This window comes from Coturnix japonica, chromosome 2 (genome assembly GCF_054131305.1).
Source record: "Coturnix japonica strain WE chromosome 2, WE-NBRP24, whole genome shotgun sequence".
NCBI lineage: Eukaryota > Metazoa > Chordata > Aves > Galliformes > Phasianidae > Coturnix > Coturnix japonica.
Window position 1 is genome coordinate 41,051,237 of NC_140664.1, and position 24,142 is coordinate 41,075,378.

The 24,142-nt window shown below is 42.1% G+C and overlaps 1 protein-coding gene across 10 annotated transcripts in view; it reads left to right on the top strand.

Moving 5' to 3' along the window:
* Positions 1 to 24,142, top strand: part of KCTD1 (potassium channel tetramerization domain containing 1) — a 93,918-nt gene that overhangs the window by 56,129 nt on the left and 13,647 nt on the right. For 5 of the 10 annotated variants that reach the window (XM_085537488.1, XM_085537487.1, XM_015855479.3 and 2 more), the window contains exon 2: positions 7,329 to 7,507. The exons of 1 other annotated variant lie outside the window; for it this stretch is intronic. In XM_085537488.1, coding sequence (XP_085393614.1) covers positions 7,329 to 7,507 — 179 coding nt within the window. Of the gene's footprint in view, positions 1 to 1,183; positions 1,422 to 2,115; positions 2,624 to 6,578; positions 6,875 to 7,328; positions 7,508 to 24,142 lie in introns of those variants that run through there. 4 more of the 10 variants (XR_014942598.1, XR_014942600.1, XM_015855480.3 and 1 more) reach the window with 4 other exon arrangements.

A 24,142-nucleotide genomic window follows, 5' to 3' on the forward strand; every position in this document is an offset into this window, starting at 1 on the left:
TCACTCCTAAATCAATGTTATTATCAGTTTGAGTAGAAGCTGGTACAGAGCAAATCAGCTCCTAGTGGAACAGATGGTCTAAAATTGCAGGCATTTGTCCCATTCCTATTGCAGGACGCCATTAGAGGTGGTGCAGCAGGTCTGTTGGCCTTCGGTCTGGTGCCCTTCTTCATCCTCCCGAAGGGTTACGGGATGGTTTTGCTGGCCGCATTCTGAGTTATGCACCCTGTGATTATACGGTGTTGGGTGGGCAGTGGTGTGCTGTGTAGTAATTGGGAGCTGCTTTTGAATCCGGTTTTGCTTGTAAGTTAAATTGCCACTTTACCCAAGTGAGAACCCAACCAGCAGCAAATCTGAAGTCCATAGAAGTCTGCTTTCATTACAGAAAGCAGTGGCTAGTGGCTGTGCGCCGGAGGAGGTGATGCACCTGGACTTGACCCCCAAGTTTAACATGGATTTTATTTTAATTGTGTTGGGTTGCATATATGCAGATCCAGTTTGGGTTATGGGCTTAAGCCAAGTCCTACATCAGCCACATTTACCATGGGCTTGACCAATTTGTAGAGGGGTGTACACAGCAAGAAGGACATGCAGAATTATAGAGATTTACTTACAGTGCTTGAATTTAATAAATGAAAGCATTTGGTCTGGCCTCAGTTATGCTTACTCAAACAAGCAAGGGGCTGAGTTAATCTTCCATGAAGAGTGCAAACTATCATATATCTTGAGGGGTGGTAGAAAACTTTTGCATGCAAGTTCAAGGCCTAGGGAAATCTTCAGAAAAGTGTCTGGGCACTTTCAGAGATAAATCCTGTCTCTGTAAACTTGACTTTTCCTAGATTTGGATGTGCCTTTCCTGCAGTGGTGGCATAAGCATAGCTGCTGCCCTTATTCCTAAAGCCTCCTTCTCAAATTAATTAGAGATTTTCTTAGGTTCTCAGTGGCCAGTCTATGATGAAATTGTGGTTAGAGCTGTTCTGCTGAAGTTAGTTGTGTGCTGCAGGCTTGACTACTGTCTACCTGCGTGTTGGGGTTTTCAAAGTGTCTTCAAGCTCTTGTCCAAGGGCACTTTTCACTGTTCTGAACCTCCAGGTAGGCAGTACTCTCCATCCAGCAGAAATACCCCTCATCCTGTAGATCTTGCCTAGCCCTTGGTTCTCTGCACATGTGGTGTTTATTCTAGGTTTGATCAGCTCTGATGAAGTGCCAACAAGACTCACTGTGCCAAGGAAATTCAACCATGTTCTCTCCAGCTCTTGCAGCACTTTGCAGGCTGGTGTGCCCAGCTGCGCCTGCATCCAGAGGACGAGGCTGTGAGAGTAGCGTGTAGGATATGGAGCAAGGGAGACTCGTCTTGAGGGCCCACTGGGGCCAGCACCTCTGGGACAAGGAGCACATAGCAGTTGAAACTGTCCTGTCAGGTAAGTGCCTCAGTCACCCTTGCTGTTTGGACTGTTGCGTGATACAGATGATCCAGGAGTTGCTTTTAGCCATATCTTTATCTTTTGATGGCCTGGACCATACCTCTGACTTCTCAGGCAGTCACACGTCACATATCTTGTTATGAAGTGCATCGCTGTCTGTATTTCTGCAGATTGTACTGAATGCTGCAGACGTGGCAGTGGTTGTGGGCAGGGTGAGCTGCTGCTTGGTGAAGTAGTTGGTCTTGTGCTGCAGTCAGTGCTTCAGCATCTCAGAGAAACAGTCCTGACTTCTCAAGCTCTCTATTGTACTTGATTGTCTTGTATAGAATAATTTGGTCTTCCATCACATGTTGACAGGCATTCAGGATGTAAAATGAGGTTTTTCCTCCAGAGATCTAAAATAATTCTTCTACTACTACCGCCGAGTCTCAGGGGGCCTAGTATCTCAACTTACTGTGGCACTAAATTGCATCTGATGGTGTTTGGGGCCTGTCTCTCACAAAGCACTCAAACAATTGTTTTGGAGTTTTGCTTTATAAACGTAATTCTTAATGTTCAGAGTCAGCAGTTTAAATCTTGCAGCTTCAAGCGAAAGAGCATTCAGATTATATTGATGAAAGGCAAAAAACATTATGGCACAATCGGCAGATTTTTGCCAGGGAAGGTGATGTGTTATTTCTTTGTTTTGCAGACCTGATGGCACCACTGCAGCCCAGACATCTCCTCAGAGAGCTACCATCAGTGTAAAGGTGAAGAAGAAGAAGAAGAAGAAAGAGCATTGATGTGTGTGAAGTGCAAAAAGTGTAAAGACTTTTTGCAGAGGGTCTGAGTTACTCCTTTGTGTCTGTTGTTCGGAATGGAGGTGAAGAGAAGACACTGCCATGGCACTTAGGAGACTGAAGAGCATCTGGCATACTCTGTGCTGTGCACAGTCATCTCTGAACACCTTGCAGGGCTGTCTGAGGGGCCAGCACAACCTGAGGTTCTCTGTGGATGTGACGTACCATGGCCAAAGCCAGAGAGCTCAATGTGACAATGTCACTAGCCATGGAGGATACTAGAGATGGGTTTTCCCCTTCAGAAGAACAAGCTTCCCGGAAACATAGCTCTGTATCTCTTTGTGCTTGTTACACCTTCCAGAGGAGTTGTTTGTACTGTACTGATACTGTTTATATTGAATAAATTCTTTCTCCAGCCTCTTTGTTGTGGTGACTGTTTCTGCTGAGCTGGAAAAAAGTGGAGGGTACTTGCTTAAACATTGTGGTGAGACACGATGGCAGGTTTTTTTTTTTAATCTTTAATGAAATGTTTATTTTGAAAAAAAAAGTGTCTCCTCAGAATGAGGACACTTCTGCAGGAGCCAAATCAGAGTCACCTTAATGTTCTTGGTTTGCATGAGGGACTTGAAGCAGGGTTTTGTGCATCCCCACGAGCTCCCCTAAGGATCAGCCCACTGTTATTTCAGAGTCAAGGAGCGCAGCTGGCTGTGAGATTTGAATGGTTCCTGCTATGCACTGAAGGAAAAAGCCCTTGTGCCTCTATCTTTGGAAGATTTTTAGCTGTTGGGATTCGTTTTCCACACAGTGGGATATGTACATTCAAAGATGTTTCTTCTGGAAGTTGCTGGTGTGACTATGCTGACTACTTTTGCCGCTTCAGGTGGTTCCTCGGCACAAAGCTGTGAAGAGAAACATCTCTTATGGCTTTCTATTGTAAGAAAATATAATGATTGGATGTGTTACAATAAACTGTTGCGAGATTATCATTTCTTCTGGCATGCTTGGATGAGACAAGTTGTCCTCATCTCCCCCTGAAAAGTCCAAGAATGTTTGAAGTATGTAACTGTGACTTTTTCAACAGGGATAATTGTTTGAATTGTAGCAGGGAGGATCCAATAATTTTCCAGTTTGGTACAAAGACTAGAACTGAGTAGCATTTATCCGTTCCTTCTTGAGCTGGGCTGGCTCGTGGGCAGTGTGTTTGCTATATTAACCCTGGCCACATATGCGTTGACCCAGAGCGTAGAATGATCCTCTTGATCATGGGAGTTAAGTAGATGCTTTTCACTTGAATGTTGATCCTTCAGTGTGTGAGCTCGGGTTGTCTTGTAGTGGTGTGGTTTTTGTCAGGGTTCTTGGCTTGAGAAGGGAACTGAAATGATTTTGATTAAGACCACAGAGTGTAAATAACACTTCTGAAACCACTTCTAATCATAGCAGTCAATCATGAGTGAACATTTTCACGGGAGGAGGAGGCTTCTCTCTGATTTTGCATGCTTAGCAGAACATTGTAATACCTCATATTCTTCAGATATCTCTTATTTCTTCCACTTGCCACCAGGTTGACATGGTTACTGTGTTGTTCTTTGGTAGACCAGACCTGGACCTACCTACTGCTTGTTATTTGAAGGCTCCCTCTAGTAACAGCAGGGAAACGGAGGAGACCCAATTGTTTTTCTAATAGGGTAGTGGTTTTGTGCGCTGAATCAAAACCTCAGTGTCTCATAAGACCTTAATGTCTTTAACCTGCCCAGCATATAGCTTTTAGTATCTCTTTTGAGTATGTAGTTTGAGCAATAAATTTGTTCTGGGTTTGAAATGGGAACTTGTTAATTTGAAAAGTTGTTGGGTTCAAAGTATTAGAGGACAAATAATGATAAATGTTTTACAAAGTACCTCAAGTATTTCAGTCCATGGGAAGTGTTGTGAAACCTGGGATTTCCTGTTCTTATTTAATTTTTTCATAGGATAAACATTGAAATGTTTGTAAAGGAATGATACCAAGTGGAAAAGTGAGCTGCTAGGAGAGAAGGAAGGCTACTGCTCCTATAGCCAGCACAGGCTCTGGATGTGCTTTGTGTTCTACTCATGAATAAAGTCGGTGCAATTCCCAAGGCAGAAAATCACCTCCATAATCTCCCTCCCATGTGGGAGCAGCCATGGTTGAAATACAAACCCTTCCTGGGCACAGGGACCTACATGAGATAGAGCACACCAAGGCAGGCTGCTGAGGAGCCTTTCAGTCGTTTTTGTCACCAACTGTTTTAAATAGCTTGTAATCAGCTGGATCCCACAGAGTTTGATTTCTACAACTCCCTTCTCTCCTCTGATTGTTTCTAAGGAGTGGTATTTGCAATCACTTCAGGTTAGTGGAAGTTTAATTTACCAGCGGTGCCTTATTGTAACCACTTTTTTCTATCTAAGTTTGCTATCTTCTTGTCTCACTGTCTCCATAGCTGAACTAATACAACATTTTAACTCCAATCTGTTAAACAGAGTGGTCTTAACACCATGCATGTTGAACAGTGATCTTCTCTGCTTTGCTGGTGGGATGTGCCACAGAGAAGAAGCTGTTTTTTAATCACTCAGTGCTCTGGATCCTATTTCTGCATCAGTTTTTCAAGGGCAACTGGATAGAAGTAGTAAAATAGCAGAGCTACCATTGCATAATTTCAAAGTGGTCGCCAAAGGAGCAGTGAATGAGTTTCATCTCTGTAAGCTAGGGCTAGAGCAGCAATAGGTTATTGTATTTAATATCTAAATGCTGAACACTTCGAGCATTGTTTCCTGAGGCAGAATGATGCAGGTAGTTTGAAGGGGGAATGTTGAAAAGGAGGATGATGAAATAAAATAGCAAAGGTTTTAGTAAAGTTATAGATATTTATTGGGAGTTTTATAGGTAAACTCTGTACAGGACTGCTTGGTTGTGTCTCTCTTTTGGAAACGAGTTCTGCTTTCTTACCTTTGTTTTTTTGCCTTGCGAAATGCCCACAGTCTTTTGAGCTATCTCCCATCCTTGAGGTAATGCTTATCCTATGCCTTCTCCTCCTGTTTCATATGCCCAGCACTATCACAGCTCTGCTCAATGAGGTCTCAGCCTAACTACGATATTAACCCTGAAAATCTGTTCATTTTCTCCCAAGCAGCCCTGGGCAGGGTATACAGGAGAATGTGTCCAATTGAAAAACTATTACAGGCTCCACAGTGCTGCAGTCTGCTAAATTGTTACAGGGCTGTATTTTTCTGACAGAGCAGATCCTAGTAAGGGGGGTGATGTTGTCTATTTCATACAAGTTACAGAATTTGTTCTTTTCTTTTTGGTCTCTTTTTTGGCTTTTCAAATTATTTACCCGCTTTTGAACACTGAAATGCGTTCCCTATCCCAGTCAGTATCATTTCTTGCCTTCTTATTTCCACCTTTCCAGTCATCGTGTTTAATTTTTTCTTCATTATTTTGCTAAGTGCTCTGCTGCAGATCAGTAACATCTTGGGTGGTGGTTGTACCACATAGCATTTATAGCAGACATTAGTTTTGCATAGCGTGTGTACTGTATTTTGTCTGGACTTGTCTTCATTGCGCTGCAGGCACCTCCTCAAGCAATTGTAGTGATTAAGAGTGGTATTTCTGCAAATTTATATGAACTTCTGCTTATGTAGAAAGAAGGGGGGAGGGAAACAATACAAGAAGCAAACACATCCCCCCCGCCCCCCCCATAAAATTTAAACTGGGTGTTTTTCTTCATCCTCTTCATTTTTATCAGTATTTGACCAAAGCTTGCTTTTGTGTATGAAAGAAAATTAGTTAAGTACCTTGTGGTTTATAGATGCCTTTTGTTACGTATTACTTGGATTTATTGTGCAACGCTGGCCTGTAAATCATTTTGGTGAGACGTTTACCTGGCTCACGTTGCCTGGATGGTTTGAATCTTTAACAGCCATGAAAAACATACATGTTTTCAACGGCAAAGGGCTTCACCAGTCCAAATTCCCCATAACTGTGCTTCGGCGAGTCTTAGTACCCAGCTCTGTGAGATGTTTACAAAGAAGCCATTAGGTTTTGCAGCTAAAAGACGTGTTGAAAGAACAAAGAGAGTTTTGTGATGAAGTGTATCTGGCTTCTCGCTGCTTTGCTTACCTTTTAAATGTAAAACTGCATAATTTGCAAGGGCTTTTATTTCTCAGGGCATCTCTATAAGATTCCACCAGTGTGGAGCTTTCCTTCAGCAGAAAGCGCGGTCGTCCCAAAACCGCTCTCGAACGCATTTCTATTTTAATCCTCAGCTTTGAATACAGCTTGCCTTACTGGCTCGGGCAAATGGCTCTGCCCTGCCCCACCCCGCCGGGCGCGCAGACAAGGAGCATGCTGCTCGCTGGCATTACATCCCTGCCTTTGTGACTAAAAGTTGGTTTCATCAGCATCAGCTCCCGCTCCACTTCGGGAGCCCGCCTGCCCGGGGAAGCCGCTCAGACCCGCCGCCTATGTGGGGCACGCAGGGGCAGCTCTCGCCATCCGTGTAACTTTTAAATGGAAGATGTCTTTCTCAAAGGCTGCCGATGTCCAGCGGTGTGCAGTGCATGAACGGTTGACTAGTCCAGGTGTTTCTGCTTCTGTTTCCGTGCTATGTGAGTTGGAAATTCGAGAGAAGAGTGTGCAGAATGGAGGAGTTGAGGGTTCGTATTTCTCTTCTGACTGCTTTGGAAGGAGCATAAATTCTACCTGTGGGTTTTAATTAAAGAGAATAGTAATTGTTCTTAGTCTTTCTGTCTGCGGCTCGTGGTGCTTTTGTCAGAGACTTTATCAGCTCTGGAGTACGAGAATGAGCTTCTTTCTCTTTTCTGTACGGGTCATCTGTCATGAGCAGTGTTCAGGAGGAACTTGTTGTATCAAACGTGATTTCTACTTTGTGGGCTCGATCGTTGCATTTTGCCACACTTTACATATTTGAAACACAGCCAATTAAGACTTCTACAGATGGACTGATTTTAAAAACTACCAAAGATTTGTCTGTGCTTTAATAAGATGAAAATGGTAAGCTGAGGCTACGAGACAGTGCTGTTGACTGGAGACTGTGGGTTTCTGTGAGGTTTTCAAGAAGATCATTAACCCGGGTCTATCTCTTCACAGGACAGTCGGCCCAATATGTCAAGACCTCTGATCACTAGATCCCCTGCATCTCCATTGAACAATCAAGGCATCCCCACTCCAGCACAACTCACAAAATCCAACGCACCAGTTCACATTGATGTGGGTGGGCACATGTATACCAGCAGCTTGGCCACGCTTACAAAATATCCTGATTCCAGGTAACTTTAAAAAGATTGTTCTGCATGTCTTTGGCAACTCCTTTTCTTCAATTTCATGCTTGGAAGTCCTGGGGCTGTCTTAGAGTGATAAATTTAGTTCCTTTTGTTTCGAAATGAAATTAGGTTTCTTTGTTCATAGGAGGTTAGTGACTGACTTTTTCTTTCTCTGATCCACTGTATTGCAGAGAAATGGCATCTCTGCAGGTCCCTGTGTTTACATACTAAAACAAAGTTAAGAACACTGACTTTCTACCATACTTTTATGCCTGGGCATCAACTCTGTGGTTTATTACAATCAAAAGTTGTACGAATACTGCATTTAAGTCCAAAGTTGGGAGCGTTGGGATATTTGTTTTGTTTGGCTTTTTTACCTTTCACTTTTGTTGTTGTTGCTTTTTGGTCTTTTGGAGACTTTTTTTTTTTTTTCCTGTACTGTCAAAGCATACTCTTAGATGTGTCACATGAGGTTATGTGTAGCAAAATATAGGGCAGCTTTAACTTCATACTTTTTATAGCATCTTAGAACTTTTCAGACAATTAGACTCTTAATTCTCACATTCTCACTTTGTGTATCTTCTAAATGGAAAATATGTGGCTTTGGTAACTTACTGGTATTAAGTAATTAGAAATTGCATTTCTAAGAGAAGAACGGCTCACTGTACATACAGTGTGAGAATGTTTCATAGTGGTGGTGGCAGATAAACATGGCAGGATATTGTAACTCTAAAAGTGGTTATCAGAGGTTGATTGTGTCTGCTGCATTAGTCTATGCCTACTCTAGAAGGAGAACTTTCAGCTTCATGGTCTTTCCTCACCAGCATTTGAGTAGGGGTGGAAGAATTTTAAGGCACAGCTCCCCTTTCTCCCCAGCTACTTGTAATCCTCTCTCTCAGCTCTGCACTGCTAAGGCAGTAAACAAGCTCTGTATAGTATAGTCAGCACAAGCCTATGGGTTTGTAGAAGCAGAAGACCCAAAGGGTTCCCACTGCCCCCTTGATGTGTGACCTTCTGTAAAGAAGCAAGGCTCAGTCTAACGGGATAGATGTATTAATGCACGGGGGATTAGTGGAAGAAGAGCGGTGCAATCTATCAGATCCTTGGCCATAGGCATTTGACAGCATTGTCACCTTAGTAGCACTGAAATCACTTCTTTTTGGTTGATGATCACATAAATGATTTAAATGATATTCTCCATTACAATGAGTCTTTTAATTCTTGTTCTGGGACCTAAAGAAATTAAAGAGAATCTTACAGTAAATAGAAGCACTTGTGTAATAGGATGTCTTGGTGGCATCCTATCTTTCTAGTTGAATCTCAGTTAAGTGGTTCATTTAGCAAGGACCCAGAAAGATTCTTACTGCAATTCAAGCAAGCCAATTCTCCTTTTCTGCTTCACGAGCAATTCCCTCTATTAATTATTGTCCCATCACATGACTGATCTCCAGTGTCACCTTTGCCCATTATTTTGAGCTATTTTAGTAACAGCAATTCACAGCTGAAGCATTTATTTAGATAATTTCTTTTGTCTTGCTAAGCTTTTGTTTCCGTCGACTCTTTTTTACTGGGTTGTGGAGAATGATTTCATGAGTTTCTTGATCCCACAACACTGACTTGCCTTTCCAAAAGGCATAAGGTCCAATTCATGCAGTATGACTTTTGCTCTAAGAGTAGTTCTTACTGATACTGCTGCCCCTGCAGCATTATCAGCATAGTTTTAAGTGGGACTGGAGGAGTGCTTCTAACACGTAAGACCTGACAGTGCTAGAGGAAGAGAATGGTAAATAAAGGCACATGAAAGAGAAACAGGTGGACACATGGCCTTTCTTATGATACTTCTTCAAGGAGGGCCAGGCAGAGAGAACTAATAGAGGCATTGCCAGACCACAGGCCTGCCTTGAGAGATTAAAGCAATGTCTGGAAAAACTCGAATTGTTCTTCAAAAATGGAACCTACCCATGTCAGGAATTTTTTTCTTAGGACCTGGTTGTGTTTAGCTTTTAGGATTGGTTATTATTTAGCATTTCCTCAGTAGCTGGGGTAGTGACGGTGTCTGAAATAGTAGGGAAATGCCTTCCTGCTTTGTATGCCTTCTTACAGTGCAGCAGGAGAGGCTGTTGCTATTAGTGCATGCAGCTTCTGTTTCCATGTCAGATTCACCAGGACAACGTATTTCTTTTTAAGTGAAGAAACTGAAATATCTTTCCTAAGTGTTTAGTGGCAGTGGAATTTAAACTTAATGCATTCTACATTCAGTTGAGTTATTGTAACACTTTAAAGTGGAAGCTATGCCTCTGGTATCAAAGCCAGTTTAATAAATTAAACATTTTAAAGCTCTTCAAACATAACGTATAGAAAACCCAAACTCTAAGTTATAGTCATTCTGTTTCAAGTCGTTCTGACATGCATTTATGTCTCAGTTCTGACAGAAAGTGTCTTTTGAACCCCTTGATGAGTGAATAATTCCAGCACAGCTATTAGAATCTGGAATTCCCAGCCACTTCCAGAACTTGAGATATTTCTTTTTTAACATCAGTAGCTTCAAAAGAACAATTACTAAACTCGTTTGGATGTCAAGACAGTGACACGAAGCAATAAGCTGGCAATCACAATACTGTAGTTTGTTTTTAGTCTGTGAGGTCTTAACAATTTATTTCCAGCCTTGTGCTTGTGTGTGTACAGTGAGTTCTAGGTACTAATCACCCAGTAATGTTTGGACCTTAGTACAAATTGTTCCTCAGAGCCTGACCTGGTCAACGTGTACTCAACAGATGCACTTATTTAGTGCTGGATTACTCTAATCCAAAGTTTTGGTCTACTTTGTTTAATGTTTTCTTTTTCTACCAGCGTCACATTTGTGAATGAGATCAAAACTAAGGCAGGGTCTCACAGATCTTTTTGGGTGAGTTGAAGCCTCCTGGGCTCACTGTCACATGAAGTATTGCTTGTGAAAAATAAGGTCTTGATTATCTTGCCTGAAAGAGCACTGCTCCAGGGATGAGTCAAAGCAAAGGTTGCAGGCTCCAGCATCTAACAGGTTGAGACACGAAAGTCATTAGGCTCCTGACTCGTATTACATGTAGTCTAAGGGCCAGAAGCCTAAAATGAACCTTTCATCTGTGGGCCAGCTACCAGAGTCATCTTTCTTTGTGAGATTGAAAAGGTGATATCCAAAGCAGCAGTTTTGGAGTCACTATGACTTGCCAGTGTAGAGGAGACCCGTCTTGATAGAGCACTTTGCTTTGGAGCGAGTGTATTGTTCCTTCATCTTTAGGATTTAATAAAAAACTGATCTTATTCCTCTCCATTCTCTTCTTCTTGAACAGTACAGTAGGAATTGGAAAGGGATTCTTAACTACTACCAGGTAAAGATTTGCAGTTTGCAGGGTACGTATTCCATAATTCTTTTGTTAGATCCCTGGAGCCAATTTATAACCTGATATGTAAAATTCCTACTGACAGGTATCTATTCTTTCCTCCAAAGAAAACCTAGGAAAATTTAGAAAAGCATCTTGCTGCTGATGCTCTGCTTCCTGCCCTTTCCTATGGAAAGACCATACAATTTGCCAGAGCTAGACTTCATGAAGAGGCAATTGGAATCAGTGTATCTGCCAAGAGGACCTAATGCAAGGTCAGATTGCTGAGAAAAAATTTAAAAAAAAGTAGTTTTCTTTAAATGGTTGAACATGGACAGATGTCCTTTTCTGCACCTCTCCCCAAGAAGACTGTAAGTTGTGATGCATTCACCCATGTGCAGACTGTTTCTCCTGCTTCTCAGTTGTGAATCGATGGCTATGCATATATCTGTAAGAGCAAACCAAACAATGCTGTTTGTACTCTGTGAGGAGTCCTGTGGTTTTGGAATTTGTTTTGAACTAGGTTGTGCAGGACATTTCGTAACACAACATTATCTATTAAGGATTTAGGTGCGCTGCTTTATTTATGTTCTTAATTGCTTTGCTTTTTGCAAATGAAGTTTTTCAGATATTAGTCTGTTTTCAACAACCCACAGTTAAGACTGATGATATTTATTGCAGGGAAGATGGGTACCCCTTCTCATGGTCACCAAGGAGTTTGAGAAAACCGGCTTGAGATTTTAGCAGAGATCTGATTATGAGCAGGGGAAGCGCAGGCCTGTTAGTTCTGATAGCTGAACTTCAGCAGTTTACTCACCTTCTCTCAGCACATTATCATCTTGCATAAGATCAAACCCTTTGCTTGGAGATGGCATTTCTACACCTCTAAGCTTTAATGCTGTCTGTATGATGTGTACCACAAGGTGTTGTGCACCAGGCTAAGACAAAGTCAAATGACTGTCATGACTAAATGGAAAAACGTTTGACTTTGATCAAATGGGGATCAGCTTTCTGATACCTGCTATCAGCAATATCAGCAGTGTGGTCTATCACAAGTTCAAAGTATCTGGACTTCTAATTATTGCTGTCCAAGTCACACAGTATAAACCTTTGCATAATTCCAAAACATCAAATTGCCACATCCTGTATTCTCACTGTAGAGTTGAAAGATTTCATTAAAAGCCTTATATATTTTTCTCTTCCACAATCTGTTGGGGAATCTGTTTGCATTGCTACATCTCCCATCTTGTGTTACTCCCTGCATATGAAGGTGGGTTCTTCTTGAATAGCATTTCACAATACTTCCAAATTTCTGCCCAGGGCTATTTCAGGTTTTCATATTAACCAATCCATTCATGTCCCAGTTTTCTTACCCAATCTTCCCTGTCAGCCCTCAGGGAAATTAAATTTCACACACCTGGATCTAGTTAGGACACTGGCTTTTTTTGGTTCGTGAGACTTTCTTTTGCACCAATAGCACAAAATTACTTAGGAGAGTGCCCAGACTGTCCTTGGGCTTTGCTGGCAAGTTGGGAACAGGGCTTATGTATCCTTCATAGGTTACTTATGGACCTCCAGAGAGGTTCCTTGCTTTAGGTAGGATGACACTGTTCACTCGTTTCAGAGTTTTGGCAGGTTCTGCTGTCTGAATTCTGTTCGCAGTTCCACAAGAAGACACTGACTTTGTCCTTAGTACATAGTTCTGCAGTTTGCAGCACCGTGCTGGAGCCTTCTTTTGAGGGAGGGGGTTTGTTGTGGTGGGGCTGTTTCATGCTTTGCATAGTACTGCCTCTGAAATACCTTCATAAGAGTAATCATGCTACTCAATTCCTACTCACCTTAGATGGTGCCTTTCGAACTATTGTCATATGATGCTAGTAGTTCAAAAACTATAAATACAAAATCTTCTAATTAATTAGGATTTTTTTTTTTGTTTGCTTTTTGCTGTTTTCATTGAAATGCTAATAGAATAGGAGTTACTACATTCTTCCTCCAGTCTTCTTATTTGTATTCGTCTTCTTTGAAGGCATATCTGTATCAGTGGAACTACCTGGTGATCTTTCTAGAGTAGTATCATTAAAGCGGGTGAGGTAATACTTCTCAGATCACTGTTAAAGATCTCATACAACTCACTTTCTTCTGCAAGCTGTAAAAAGAAAGCTCCATGAAGATCTTTGAACATAGTTATGCACTAGCTCAGGCAGTTGCCTTGATGTGAGTTATCCAGAGAGTATTTTATTGTTTTGTTTTATTTTTTAATATCTTGTAACATTCCTGACAAGGAGAAATAGATAGAAAAGGTGGGTATTGGCTCAGTATAATTTTTGTTGACTAGCCTGGCTTACTTGTCTAGTTATTCACCTTTTATATTTTATGATTTGATAGCTGTATTGTGATAAGCAAAAGTGTATGGGATATGGAGATAGGTTGAGTCCATCACTGACCTGTTCTGTGACCCAAGATAATTGATTTAACCTTGAGGTTTTGTTGCTTCCTTTCAAAGTTAACGAAAAAGAAGTTTGTAAAATGCTTTGGGATGATGATTGCAAGTGTGAAAGATTGCTAACTCTATGTGTGAATGTTTATAGATACCAATACCTGTGCTAGAAACAGCTGATGATGTTGGAATCATCAGGAGCATGTATCAGTAAAAAATAAAGTGCTGATTCAGAAAGGCCATATAGAGTACAGCCAGTCCTACATAGTTTAACACTTTTGTGCTGTCATCTGCTGTCTCTTACTCCTAGGCTGCTGGTCTGTGTTCTGTTCTGGTCGCTGTAACCAACTATAGACATCTGGGGTGAAATAGAACAGTGAATGATAGTGTAGACTGTGCCTATTTCAAGAAATTTATAGAATTTTTGCAATTGATATTGTGAAGAGAAATCTTTTGTAACACACATCTGTCAATAAAGAGCTCAGAGGGGTATTTTCTGCTCAGAGATTAATTGTATCTCTAGGTACATATATTGAACTCAAGATACATATTGACCTCACTTTGTCTCAATTAATGATTACCACAGGTCAGACATCACTGTCACCTTGGTAGAAAGTGAATGTTTTCTGAGTCTTAGTCCCGTACTATGTTTGCCTTGCAAGGTCAGCAAGTCATTGCTTTTGCTTATGGCTAGTGACTGGGTGAAAGAAACAGTATCATCAGTTTAGCAGGTTTTCACATTGTGTGGTCAGTAACTAGTAGCGAGTCATCACTGAACCATCGAGTTCATGTCTTTGTGTTGAAAGTGTCACTAAAATTGTTTTGGTATGTTAGTTGTTTGGAGGATTTAAAATGGTGTTTTCTAATTGTTACATGCTTGTGCACTCAAACGTTTAATATAGTAGTGAAATGAAGGTAGTGGATAGTAGACATATGGAGACTGATAAAAAGTAGATGTACAAACTTTGTATTACAGGGGTTCGTGCCATGCTTTTATCCATGGCTGCATAAATATGATAGTGCAGATGGAAATATTCAGGAGAATAAACTTGCATATTTAGGAGTGTAACGAAGTGAAAGGTTTTGTCCCCTTATTTCTGAGGCTAGTAGTCCCCTGAGTCAGCAAATCTTTGTCTTGTGGGAAAAGAAGATTGGAATCCATATTGTCAGCAGGGCTCAGAGGTCTGTTTACCAGTAGGCCTGTGTGACGTGGTATGGTTTGGATCAAGATGGCAGTCAACAAGAGGAGGAATGTCAGTATCTACTTTCATAGGGTCTGCGCGTTGGGAAATCTTCTCTTTGCCAAGACTTGATACCAGCTCCATGGTTGGAAATGTTTTAGCGAGGAGCATTTGGACTTCTGTGCTCAGTAGCATGGCTTCATAAACCAGCCTAAAGGCATTCAAGCAGTATTTCTCATTTGAAATAGCCAAGAAAATACTCGGGAAAAATAAAAGAGTGCTGAGTCTGTGGGTTGTGCTTCTCTGATAAGGACAAGCCCATTAGAAACTGAGGTGGCTGCTTCCTGCTTGGCACTGAAGGATTTGGCTTATTGGTCATTCTGGTTGGGTCTAGATCTTAGTAACAGCCTTGAGGCTCACTGCTTTGCTTTGCTTTTTGCTGTACCCAGTTCTTGCACTCAGGAACCTCTCTGTTAGCTTTAGATTCAGATCCTGTGCCTACATAAACTGTGTATGCTTCATTGGTCTTTCATAAATTGCAGTGCAGTTGTTAAGTAAATTGGTGTCTCATATGTAGGTAATTGCTGAAGTAAACATTTGGCTTCCAGTTTCACCATCAAAACCCAGCCACCTATTGGGTATGTTTGGAGCTTTAGGTCATAGATTCTGATTTCTGTCTTATTTCTTTCTGGTAACAATCAACTTTCCTGATGGATTTCATATATAAAAGCCTGTTTGCTATTTGGGGATGTGTTTGCATAGAAATTTGGGAAAACTGTTTAGGTTATCTGCACTCTTTCTAGCACAAACAAGGCTTATGCCTCATAGTGTGTTGGCCAGGGGGTTGTCACCTGTTCCTGTTATGAAAGCATGCCCTCTAACTTAGCTGGCTTAGGGTGTATTCAAATGCAGGTGTGTCATAACCAGACACCTGTCATCTGATGAGCTTTAGTTCTCCTTTGTCATTCATTCTCAGACTTCAGCTTTCATGATGTTACAGTCTCTTCAGCTGCATCTTTCTTCAGTCCCCTTTCAGCTCCGAACATGGAGCCTAACTTGTCACCTGAATTCCCTCCTTGCTCTGGTGTCATTTCTTCTTCACCTACATTTTTCTGCCTCTTACAGAAGAAGGTGAAGCTCACAAAGGTCAAAACTAATCTTTACCTGATCAGATCGAGGCACGTTGCTTGCTTCTTGTTCATTACTCCCCATGCACCCTTGGGTTTCTGTCTTCTGCTAATGGTGAGCTTCCTGAGAGGACTTAAACAACCAGCATGTTTTATGTCTACTTCATATAATGCTTTTGCTTGTAATCACAGCTGTTTGGAAGATGCTGTGAGACTCATTGATATTGATCTCTTCCATCGAATCTTTGGATTGATAATCAGAATAATGTATTATCAACTGTGTGTGTGTGTGTTAGCTTAGATCCAGCACTGTTGTCTCTACGCTTCATTTGGAAAATTTTCCAGGCTTTTTTGAGGCACTTTCTGCTTACCTCAGAGATGAGAAGGACTCCTATAACAGTCTGAAGGTATTTAAGCTGAGCTTGGAGCTGATTCTTGTGGTCTGCTTTGAAGGGAACTTAGGAACGCAGTGGTCACCTTCGCACCCAGTCCTGCTGTGCAGCCTGGTCTGCGGAGAGGAGACTCAAAGCAATATGGTACAACATTCTTCCTGGACTCGTTTATCCTGCTTCAGCTAACTCAGCTGAGCTGCCTTGGGTACCCAAGCTAATTACTGCAGACCGATCTTCTGTATTTCTACACACCACTGCGTTTTGCAGTACAGACACTCAATAAAAAGAGTGCAGCACTGACAACTCAGTTTTTGTGAATCAGCTTTGTGAGGACATAAAAACAGTGGAAGGGAAATAGAAAGATACAGATATATATTTCATGAGATGGCAGAGCAAAGCAATATTAAATGCAGTGGGAGTATACTTCGGTAGTACATCAATTTATAAAGACAAAGATTAATTCAACTTCCTCAACCCCAGTGGGGTTTTCATGTTAAAATGTGACTTGTCTGTCAGTCAAGTGGTAGGCATAATTGTTCTTTGAATGACCTATTAAAATTCCATTCCTTTTAATTAAAATTTGTATTTATGCTCTTGCGCAGCCTGTATCCAAACTGTTAAAGCCCTTCTTATGTAAGGTGCGTTGCAGGTAGGGAGCTGTGGGACACGCATAAAACGGGAGGAGTGACGAATGTCCCAGTGCAGCAAAATGAGGTTTGCCTTCGGCTCCAGCTGGCGGGGAGGGAGATGGAGGGATAAGAAGCATCTCCCAGCACCGCACCCAAGATCTCTGCATTCCTTGCCTAAGACACTGCTCGTAGTTACTACTTGTGGCATTGAAAGTTATAGTGCAGAGCATTTCCCATTAGTGTGTCACTTCAGAACAAATGATAGATTACGTTCTTCCACACCCCAAAAGTATTCTTTGTGCTGTAATTAAAAAATAAACGTTGCAACATTGAATTGGAAATATTTTCTGCCATACAGTGAATTTGTTTTGTTAGGTTGCCTGGGTGTAATTGCAACAATGTCAGGGTATTAAAACCTTGTCACGAGGTAATGGTTTCCTGCCGCTACGCAGTGCCAACGACTGCTTTGCTTAGCAGCAATATTGCTGTTTATCTCCATCAGTGGTGATTATTTTGCTTCTGTGGAACTTTTTTTGCTTATTTTGTTGCCCATATGCATGCTATAAATTACAGTTGTGAGTGAACGCTAACCACAGACCTTCAAGAGTGGGAAGCAGCCTTGTGCCAGAGCACAGCAGGTCTGGGAGATGCTCCTGAACTGCCCAAACTGATCTGAGGGGAGGCCTCCCAAAACAGAGCTCCGCCGGCCCCTTTTGCCCACCTCAAAATTGATTCTTCTTAAACAGTTCAGAGGGCCCTGGGGGTCTCATGGCTTGCATAAAAAATGAAAGCCCTTCCTGTCTTAGAGCAGTGCAAGCAGTCAATAACAAAGGAGAAAAGTGATCTTTTAAGTGTATCCCATTGAATCCATTATCTTGAGGGCCCGTGTGCAATGCTTCATCAAAACATCATCATCTGGGTGATACATGGGGAGGGAGTCAGGCAGCGTTCGGGGAATTCAGAGGAGCCTCTGTGGTACAGTCAGTGCCACAGGATAGGCTAAATATGATGTGAGCCAGGAAATGAGAGCTGCAACAAAACTGATATGTTCCTCTTCTTAACAAATGGATTTCATATTACACATGTTTGAGACACAAGCAAATTGTTCGGGAAAAGTTTGGAATGCTTCTTGTGTAGGTGAGAAAGCCCTGTTGGGCATCTCTTACAATAATTGCTCTGCTTTAGATCAGAATACAAACCTTCCGATTCTGGGCTTGGGGTTAGTTTGTTTTTGCGTTTACAAGGATAACATAAAGGAGAAGAGAAAAAAGAATGACTATTCGGTGCGCTGTCAATGCGTTCTACCCTTGTTTTGGCAGGTTGTCAATGGGTGAGACTCACTATCACGAGCTAAATTGGTGCTGAACTTCAGGTTCTTGTGAGTGTGTCACAACTGTTAGTTTTTAAATACAAGAGTTTTTAAAATGTTTTGCATGCCTGTAGAAATGATTTGTATGTTTTTCTTAGAACAATAAGCATGACAGGAAGATCTTTGCTTTCAGCCGTTCTGAGTTGCAGTGTTTACTGCAAACTGGTGTGTTTTACCAGATTCCATATTTAGCAGCGGAATTTTTGCAGTTGGTGTTTCTTGACTGCTAATAATAAGCACTTTGTTAAATCATATGAAATAAAAGACAGATGCCATTGGATTCGTTTCCAGTAATATGTAGTACCAATAAACGAAAAAAGATAGTTTTGGAGGGCCAATTTAACTGGGAGTGGAAAGAAAAAGTTTTCCATAATGCAGCTGACCTGTCAATCTTACATCCTTCAGGGTGTCTTCCATTTCCTTTGGTGAAACGTTTGCTTAAATAAACTGAGCGGTAGGCAACGGGTGTGTGCTTTTGCACAACATCCACCCAGGTGCATTGCTGGCCACGGTGATCCTAAAGGCAGAGTGCTGTCAACATTCCTAATTGGTTATTACCCAATAACACACACCCTCGAGTGTCTTGGGACTGCAAAACACTTTTTACCTAGCCTTCCTACATGAATAATGAAAACTTCAAATATTCATCCAATTATATTCAGCCTCTCTCTCGACTAAGGGTTGCCAAATGCAATTGGACATACTTCTGACATAGAATTTCAGGCTGTATCTGTGTTGGAAGGGCTTAGTCATAATTCTTGACTTCTGGGGAGAGATTAGATAACGCCGTGATGGTAATTTCTCCAGCCTGAAACCCTATTGTTTATTCACTTTTGCTATTAAATTCTGGTTTAGTAGCAGTATAATTGCAGAATTAAAAACAAAAAATAAAATCTATTTTTTAATTTTCTACTTGGAGCCTGTCACATGGAGCAGTGCAAGTTCCATTTGAAGCAATAAGACGATTTGCTTGTTCTCCAAGTGCTGCTGATACAGCTGCATGACTGAAGTCACCAGCAAGCGTTTGAAAGGCAGATGGTTACTTTTCATAGAGCTATTTTGTGTTGGTTTTCCTCTCTAATCATTTTGCTGTCAATCACGATTGACTCCCAGTGTCTTATTTTAAAACTAGTTTTTCTTACCTCTTGCAAACATGTTGTATTGGTGAAAGTAGGCTGAGCAATGGTGTCAGGAAAGATGCCTCCCTGCTTGCTTTTGCTGTGGAAGACCGAACTTATGGAAAAGGATGAAGAGAAAAGCTGCAGCTTTTCAGTAGCTAATGCCTTTTTTGGAGGCTCTGCTTTTTGTCAGGCATTCTCATTTTTCCAGCTTCTAATATTGTTGTTTCATAAAGCTGGGCCCTGGGCCATGCCTTTCGTACTGGCCTTTCCCTGCTTGGTAGCTAACCCAGATAAACTCATCAGCAGAGCTACAATTGTGCTTTCCCCTTTCCCCTTTGGATTAATGGCGCAGCTCCCCGTGACTGAGTGGATGCTGCTCTCTGAACTGCAGAGGTCTGGTTCCAGGTGAGCCTCTAATTCTTCACTTCAGACACGGAAATAACAGCCCTAATCAGGTACATTTCACGCATCTCTTTGGTGGGCTTAACAAAAGGAGAGGTGAAAAGGATGTGTGTCAAGCATTGATTTGAAAATAGAAACAGCTGGTAGGGCTGCAACTTTCCATTGCGGTTAGCCTCCATCTAGGTCACCCTATTACCTTCTTTTTACTAATAGAGTCCTGAAAGCACAAAAGGAAATGATGGAGAACACATTCCAGGCATCTGTACCGTGCCAAAATCACAAAGCTGGTGGGAATGTTTTCATTTGTAGAATCAAATCGATCGTGTTGTTTTCAGTCCCATCCCAAGCTGCAGGAGGGCTGCAGCAGTGTGTGATTCAGGCTGCTCCCAATAGGAAGGCCTGTGGGCCTGCGCCAGGAGCCCATGGTCCTGTGTTCTGCCCTGCTGTGCGGCACTGCGGGAAGGGCTCTGCCCCTCAAATTGCATGCCTGAGCCTCTTTGCAGATTGCTTCCACTGGGGAGGCTGTGAACAGAACAAAATAAATGGGGTGGGGTCTGGAAAAACAGGGCCAGTGAAACCCTGTGTTAGAAAAGGTCATGTCTCTTGCAGTACATTGCTGACTAAGTTTACGTACAAAATGAGGGCACATCCATCACAGCACGGAGGGTTTATTTTCCTCATCGCTGTGTTAATGTTGTTGTGCCGTAGTAACAAAACATTTATGGGGCAGCACGGGCAGAGCCAGTCCCTGCGGCCATTATGGGCTCCGCACCTCACAACATTCCTATTCCGCAGGTCAAAGTGAAATCCCTTGTTTGTCTTCTCTGTGTGTCCAATGATAATAAATTATAAATCAGCAGTGTGCTCCTGAAGTTAGATGGAGGATTTAACTTTGCCTGTGCTCTCAGACTGTACGGAGCTGGCATGTCTTGGCCGACTTTGATGCTGCAGAGAAGCCTGAGCTGCCATCTGCAGTGACACAGTGGCAATTCTTGCACCACTCAGAGTTGTTTGGCAGAGAATTTCCCACAGGGATCAACCAGACCTTGAAGCACAGTGGAGAAATACTCCTTCCTCCTGACAAGCTGCTTCAGGCTCGGGCAGCACTTCTCCCTGATTCCTACAAGCCATCCCCACTGCAGATGTGGCAGACGTGTTTCCTCCTCACAGCAGAGACATGTCCCTGCCAGGGGTTTCTGAACATCCAGGCAGTTGGGTGTGGGTTGATGGCACTCAGAGGCAGCAGGCTCTGTCACAAATCACCTTTGTGAGTGTTGGCACTGCTGCTACAAAGATGGGTGGTAAAGAACAACACTGTAGGTATCCCTCCTCAAGGTCTGCATGGCTAATGCAAATACAGACTTTCTTGGAATTGGTGGTTATCAAGGGAGTACAGTTCGATGGTCTTGGTTCATAGTTGGCATTGCTTGTTGTGAAAGACATTATCTTCAACAGATTGTGCTAATTGGCTTCTGCCTGCCTCTGAAGTCTAAGAAAAGTAGGCTTTTGGAAAGGTGTGGAAAATGATCTTTACTTTCTCACAGCCTCAAACTATTTATTGCAGCCCCAGCAGCTTCTGGAGCGATGGCAGTGGAGAGCTTTGATGAAAGAGCACAGCTTTTGATTATCCCAAACTATATTCAGGTTTTTGCACTTTCCGATAACGTGGTTCAGTAGATCTCCTCTAAAGATAGTAGAAAACAATTATATCTATGCCCTGTGGTGATGCAAGAAATACAAAAAATCAGAAGCCGAACAAAACACCTGTATTTCTGCTAAATTAAGATTTTATTACATTCAAGCATAGAGCAAAAAGTATCAGCATTAAGTAGCTATATGAGTGGAGGGGCTAATGCAAGGTTGTTGTAACATGTTTTATTTCCAGGGAGCACAGAGAGGAGGAGAACATTTGGAAACAGTTTATCCTTGAAAATGCTTGTACTGGAACTTGTGTTATTCTGCAAGACGATACTTTGAGATTCAGGTTTTTTCATGCTGCATTGTTAGGTCTTTTTCTTGTTTGTTAGGGACTTTCAGCCTTGTGGACGCTTAACCCATGTTGTAAGTCAGTTTTTTCAGTTGCAGTCATGAGTGCAAGCTGCAGTTTTATTGGTAGGTGAGTGATACAGCTGTACCAGTGTCCAGAGACAAGGGCAGATACAGTATGGAAATGTCTCTTAGGTGATGCCTTCTCCCCACACCCCTTTTCTAAATCCATGTGTAGTTAATACCATTCTGCCTTTATAAGGAAGGGTTTCAGATTAACGTGCAATACAATGAAAATTTATAGATGCATGCAGTAGACTACTCCACAGGCAACGTCCAGCTGCTTGTTTAAAAGCAGTGCTCAGCTTTCCAGGTGAGCAGTATCTTGTTTATTATCAACCTGGTGTTGCCACAAGGAAGTTTTGGCTGTTGGGCTCTGCTGGTTTCTACTGGATCATCCTGTGGGCAGGAAACTCTTGCCTTCACGTGGGCAGCTTAGCACCCATGTACAGTTCCTGCCAGGGCTTCCCTGTGCTTTCCACAGTCCTCCAGGGATCAGAGGTGCCCTCAAGCATCTCAAATGGCACCAGGAACCTGCAGGTCAACAGCTGAATTGCACCCTTTCTCTCCTGATTTGAAAGCATTGTGATGTGACATTTAGTTTTGATGTGTGATATTTCTGAGGGTTTTGTTGGCTGATATTATGCTGTTTTCACATGTGTTGATTAATTATTCCTCATGTCCCTATTTATAAGGCTGTGTTGTCTGTACTGTATCTCCATTCTCTTCTCTTTTTACCTCCTCCACAGAAATACATCTTACATACTGTTGGGTTTGGTATGGCTGCAGAGATTACTGCACCATGACGGCATCTAATTTAATAAACAATAAAGCCACTGTTTTGTACATGTAAAGTTTGTCAATGGAGGTAATGTTATCTGTGTGCTTTTTAACACCCCCACCACCAGCAGAGTGTTCAGGTGTGGCTTTGGCATTTCTAACCTATGCATTAAGCATTTTTTATTGCTCAGAGCCATTGTCTAAGCTGTTTGAGGTGGACTTTCCCGTCCTCTTAACTGATTAGCATGCAGGTTTTGTATCAACTGATTTGGTTAATAGAGTGATTTTCTTAGTTACTGAAATGCTTACATCATTTCAATCTCTAGCGTGGAAGCAGTTAAACATGTAAATGTATGAGAATAAATTAGGCAGGTATAAACATGTCTCTGTGTGTAGGCACATGGGTGTCCACGCCAGGAATCAGCGCGATGCAATTGTAATGCATATAAGCTAGAGTTAATCAGAACAATAGCAGCGCATGGCCCTGTGTTCTTATAGTAAATTCTGTGGTCGTATGTCCACACCTTCCTCACCTCTAATGTGCATGCTATCTGGATTGCCTTTCTCAAGGAATTTGTAATCTGAGCTGTTAACCTGGAAGTACCCTGCTCCGTCCAGGTGGAGGAATGTAGAAGCAGGTGATCTATGTGGCAAAGCAGAACGGGAATGCTCAAGAGATAAACATGTTACTGTGTAATTGGCCTCGCTGCTTTTCTCACTGCAATTAAAGTCAGCTTTTTAGGGAAATAAATCCATTAGGGCTACCAGGGCAACCTTAGTTTCTTATCTTCATGGTGTATGTGCTCAATATGGCTCTCAGTTAATGAACTCATCAACATCTCCTGTTCATCCTCACAGTTAAGCACTGTCCTTGGGCCATATTTCCTGCACATTATTCAAGTCCTGTTCTGAGGAGTCATTCCTACATGCTTTCTTGCAGCTTTCCTTAGCATGTTGCCTTCTTGCTTCTCTCCAGGCAGTTTGTGTTTGAAGGCAGAGACTTGATGTGAAAAGGGCCTAAGTGGTGTGGCATGAAAGTTGTGACCATGCTTGTGCTGTGACATTGTGGCCACTGCTACCCAAGCTCTCACAGCACTTCTGTTATGCAGCACCTTGCTGTGGCCAGCACAACTGATGCTATAAGCTCTCAGAGCTTCTTCAAACCAGCCCCTGTGACTTACAGCAGAGTTCACAAAATATGACCTCCTCCTGCTCCTCCAGCAGCTCAAGCAGGGGTCCTGTGGGCTGCAGTCCCCTACAGTGTGTAGTCCTGACTCATCTGCTGCCCAGAAGTTACAGAGGGTGCTGGAGAAAGGCTGTACGTCATGATAGACCAACTCTGAAGAGGTTTCATATGGGGAGCAGTTTGCAAATTAAAGTTGCAGAAGCATTTCCAGTCTCTGACATTTTACCTTGTGATGCTTGTTTTGACTACTATAATGTTCTTTATATGTATTCTTTCACATGTGTGTGTTCTTGTAGGGTTTATAAAGCAGGCTAAATGTCCTTTCCACCCTGTGAAAGCAGGAGCCCACACCCAGCAGAAGGGCTAAAACTTGTTAATCTGTCCTATAGGCTTTTGCTGCACAAGCTGTTGTCATTTGAGTGAACTGTACCCAAGAAGGGTGATATGAACTATGCAAGTGACTCTCACAGGTGTTCGTTGAGAGAAGAGGAATGAGTGTGTGTGGGAATACTTTATTCTGACCCAGGCTTGTAATGAACAGCTAAAGGTTTCAGAAGCACTTTGACTTTTATTCATTAATGAGATGCTGTTACTTAGGAGTGCAAGCACAGT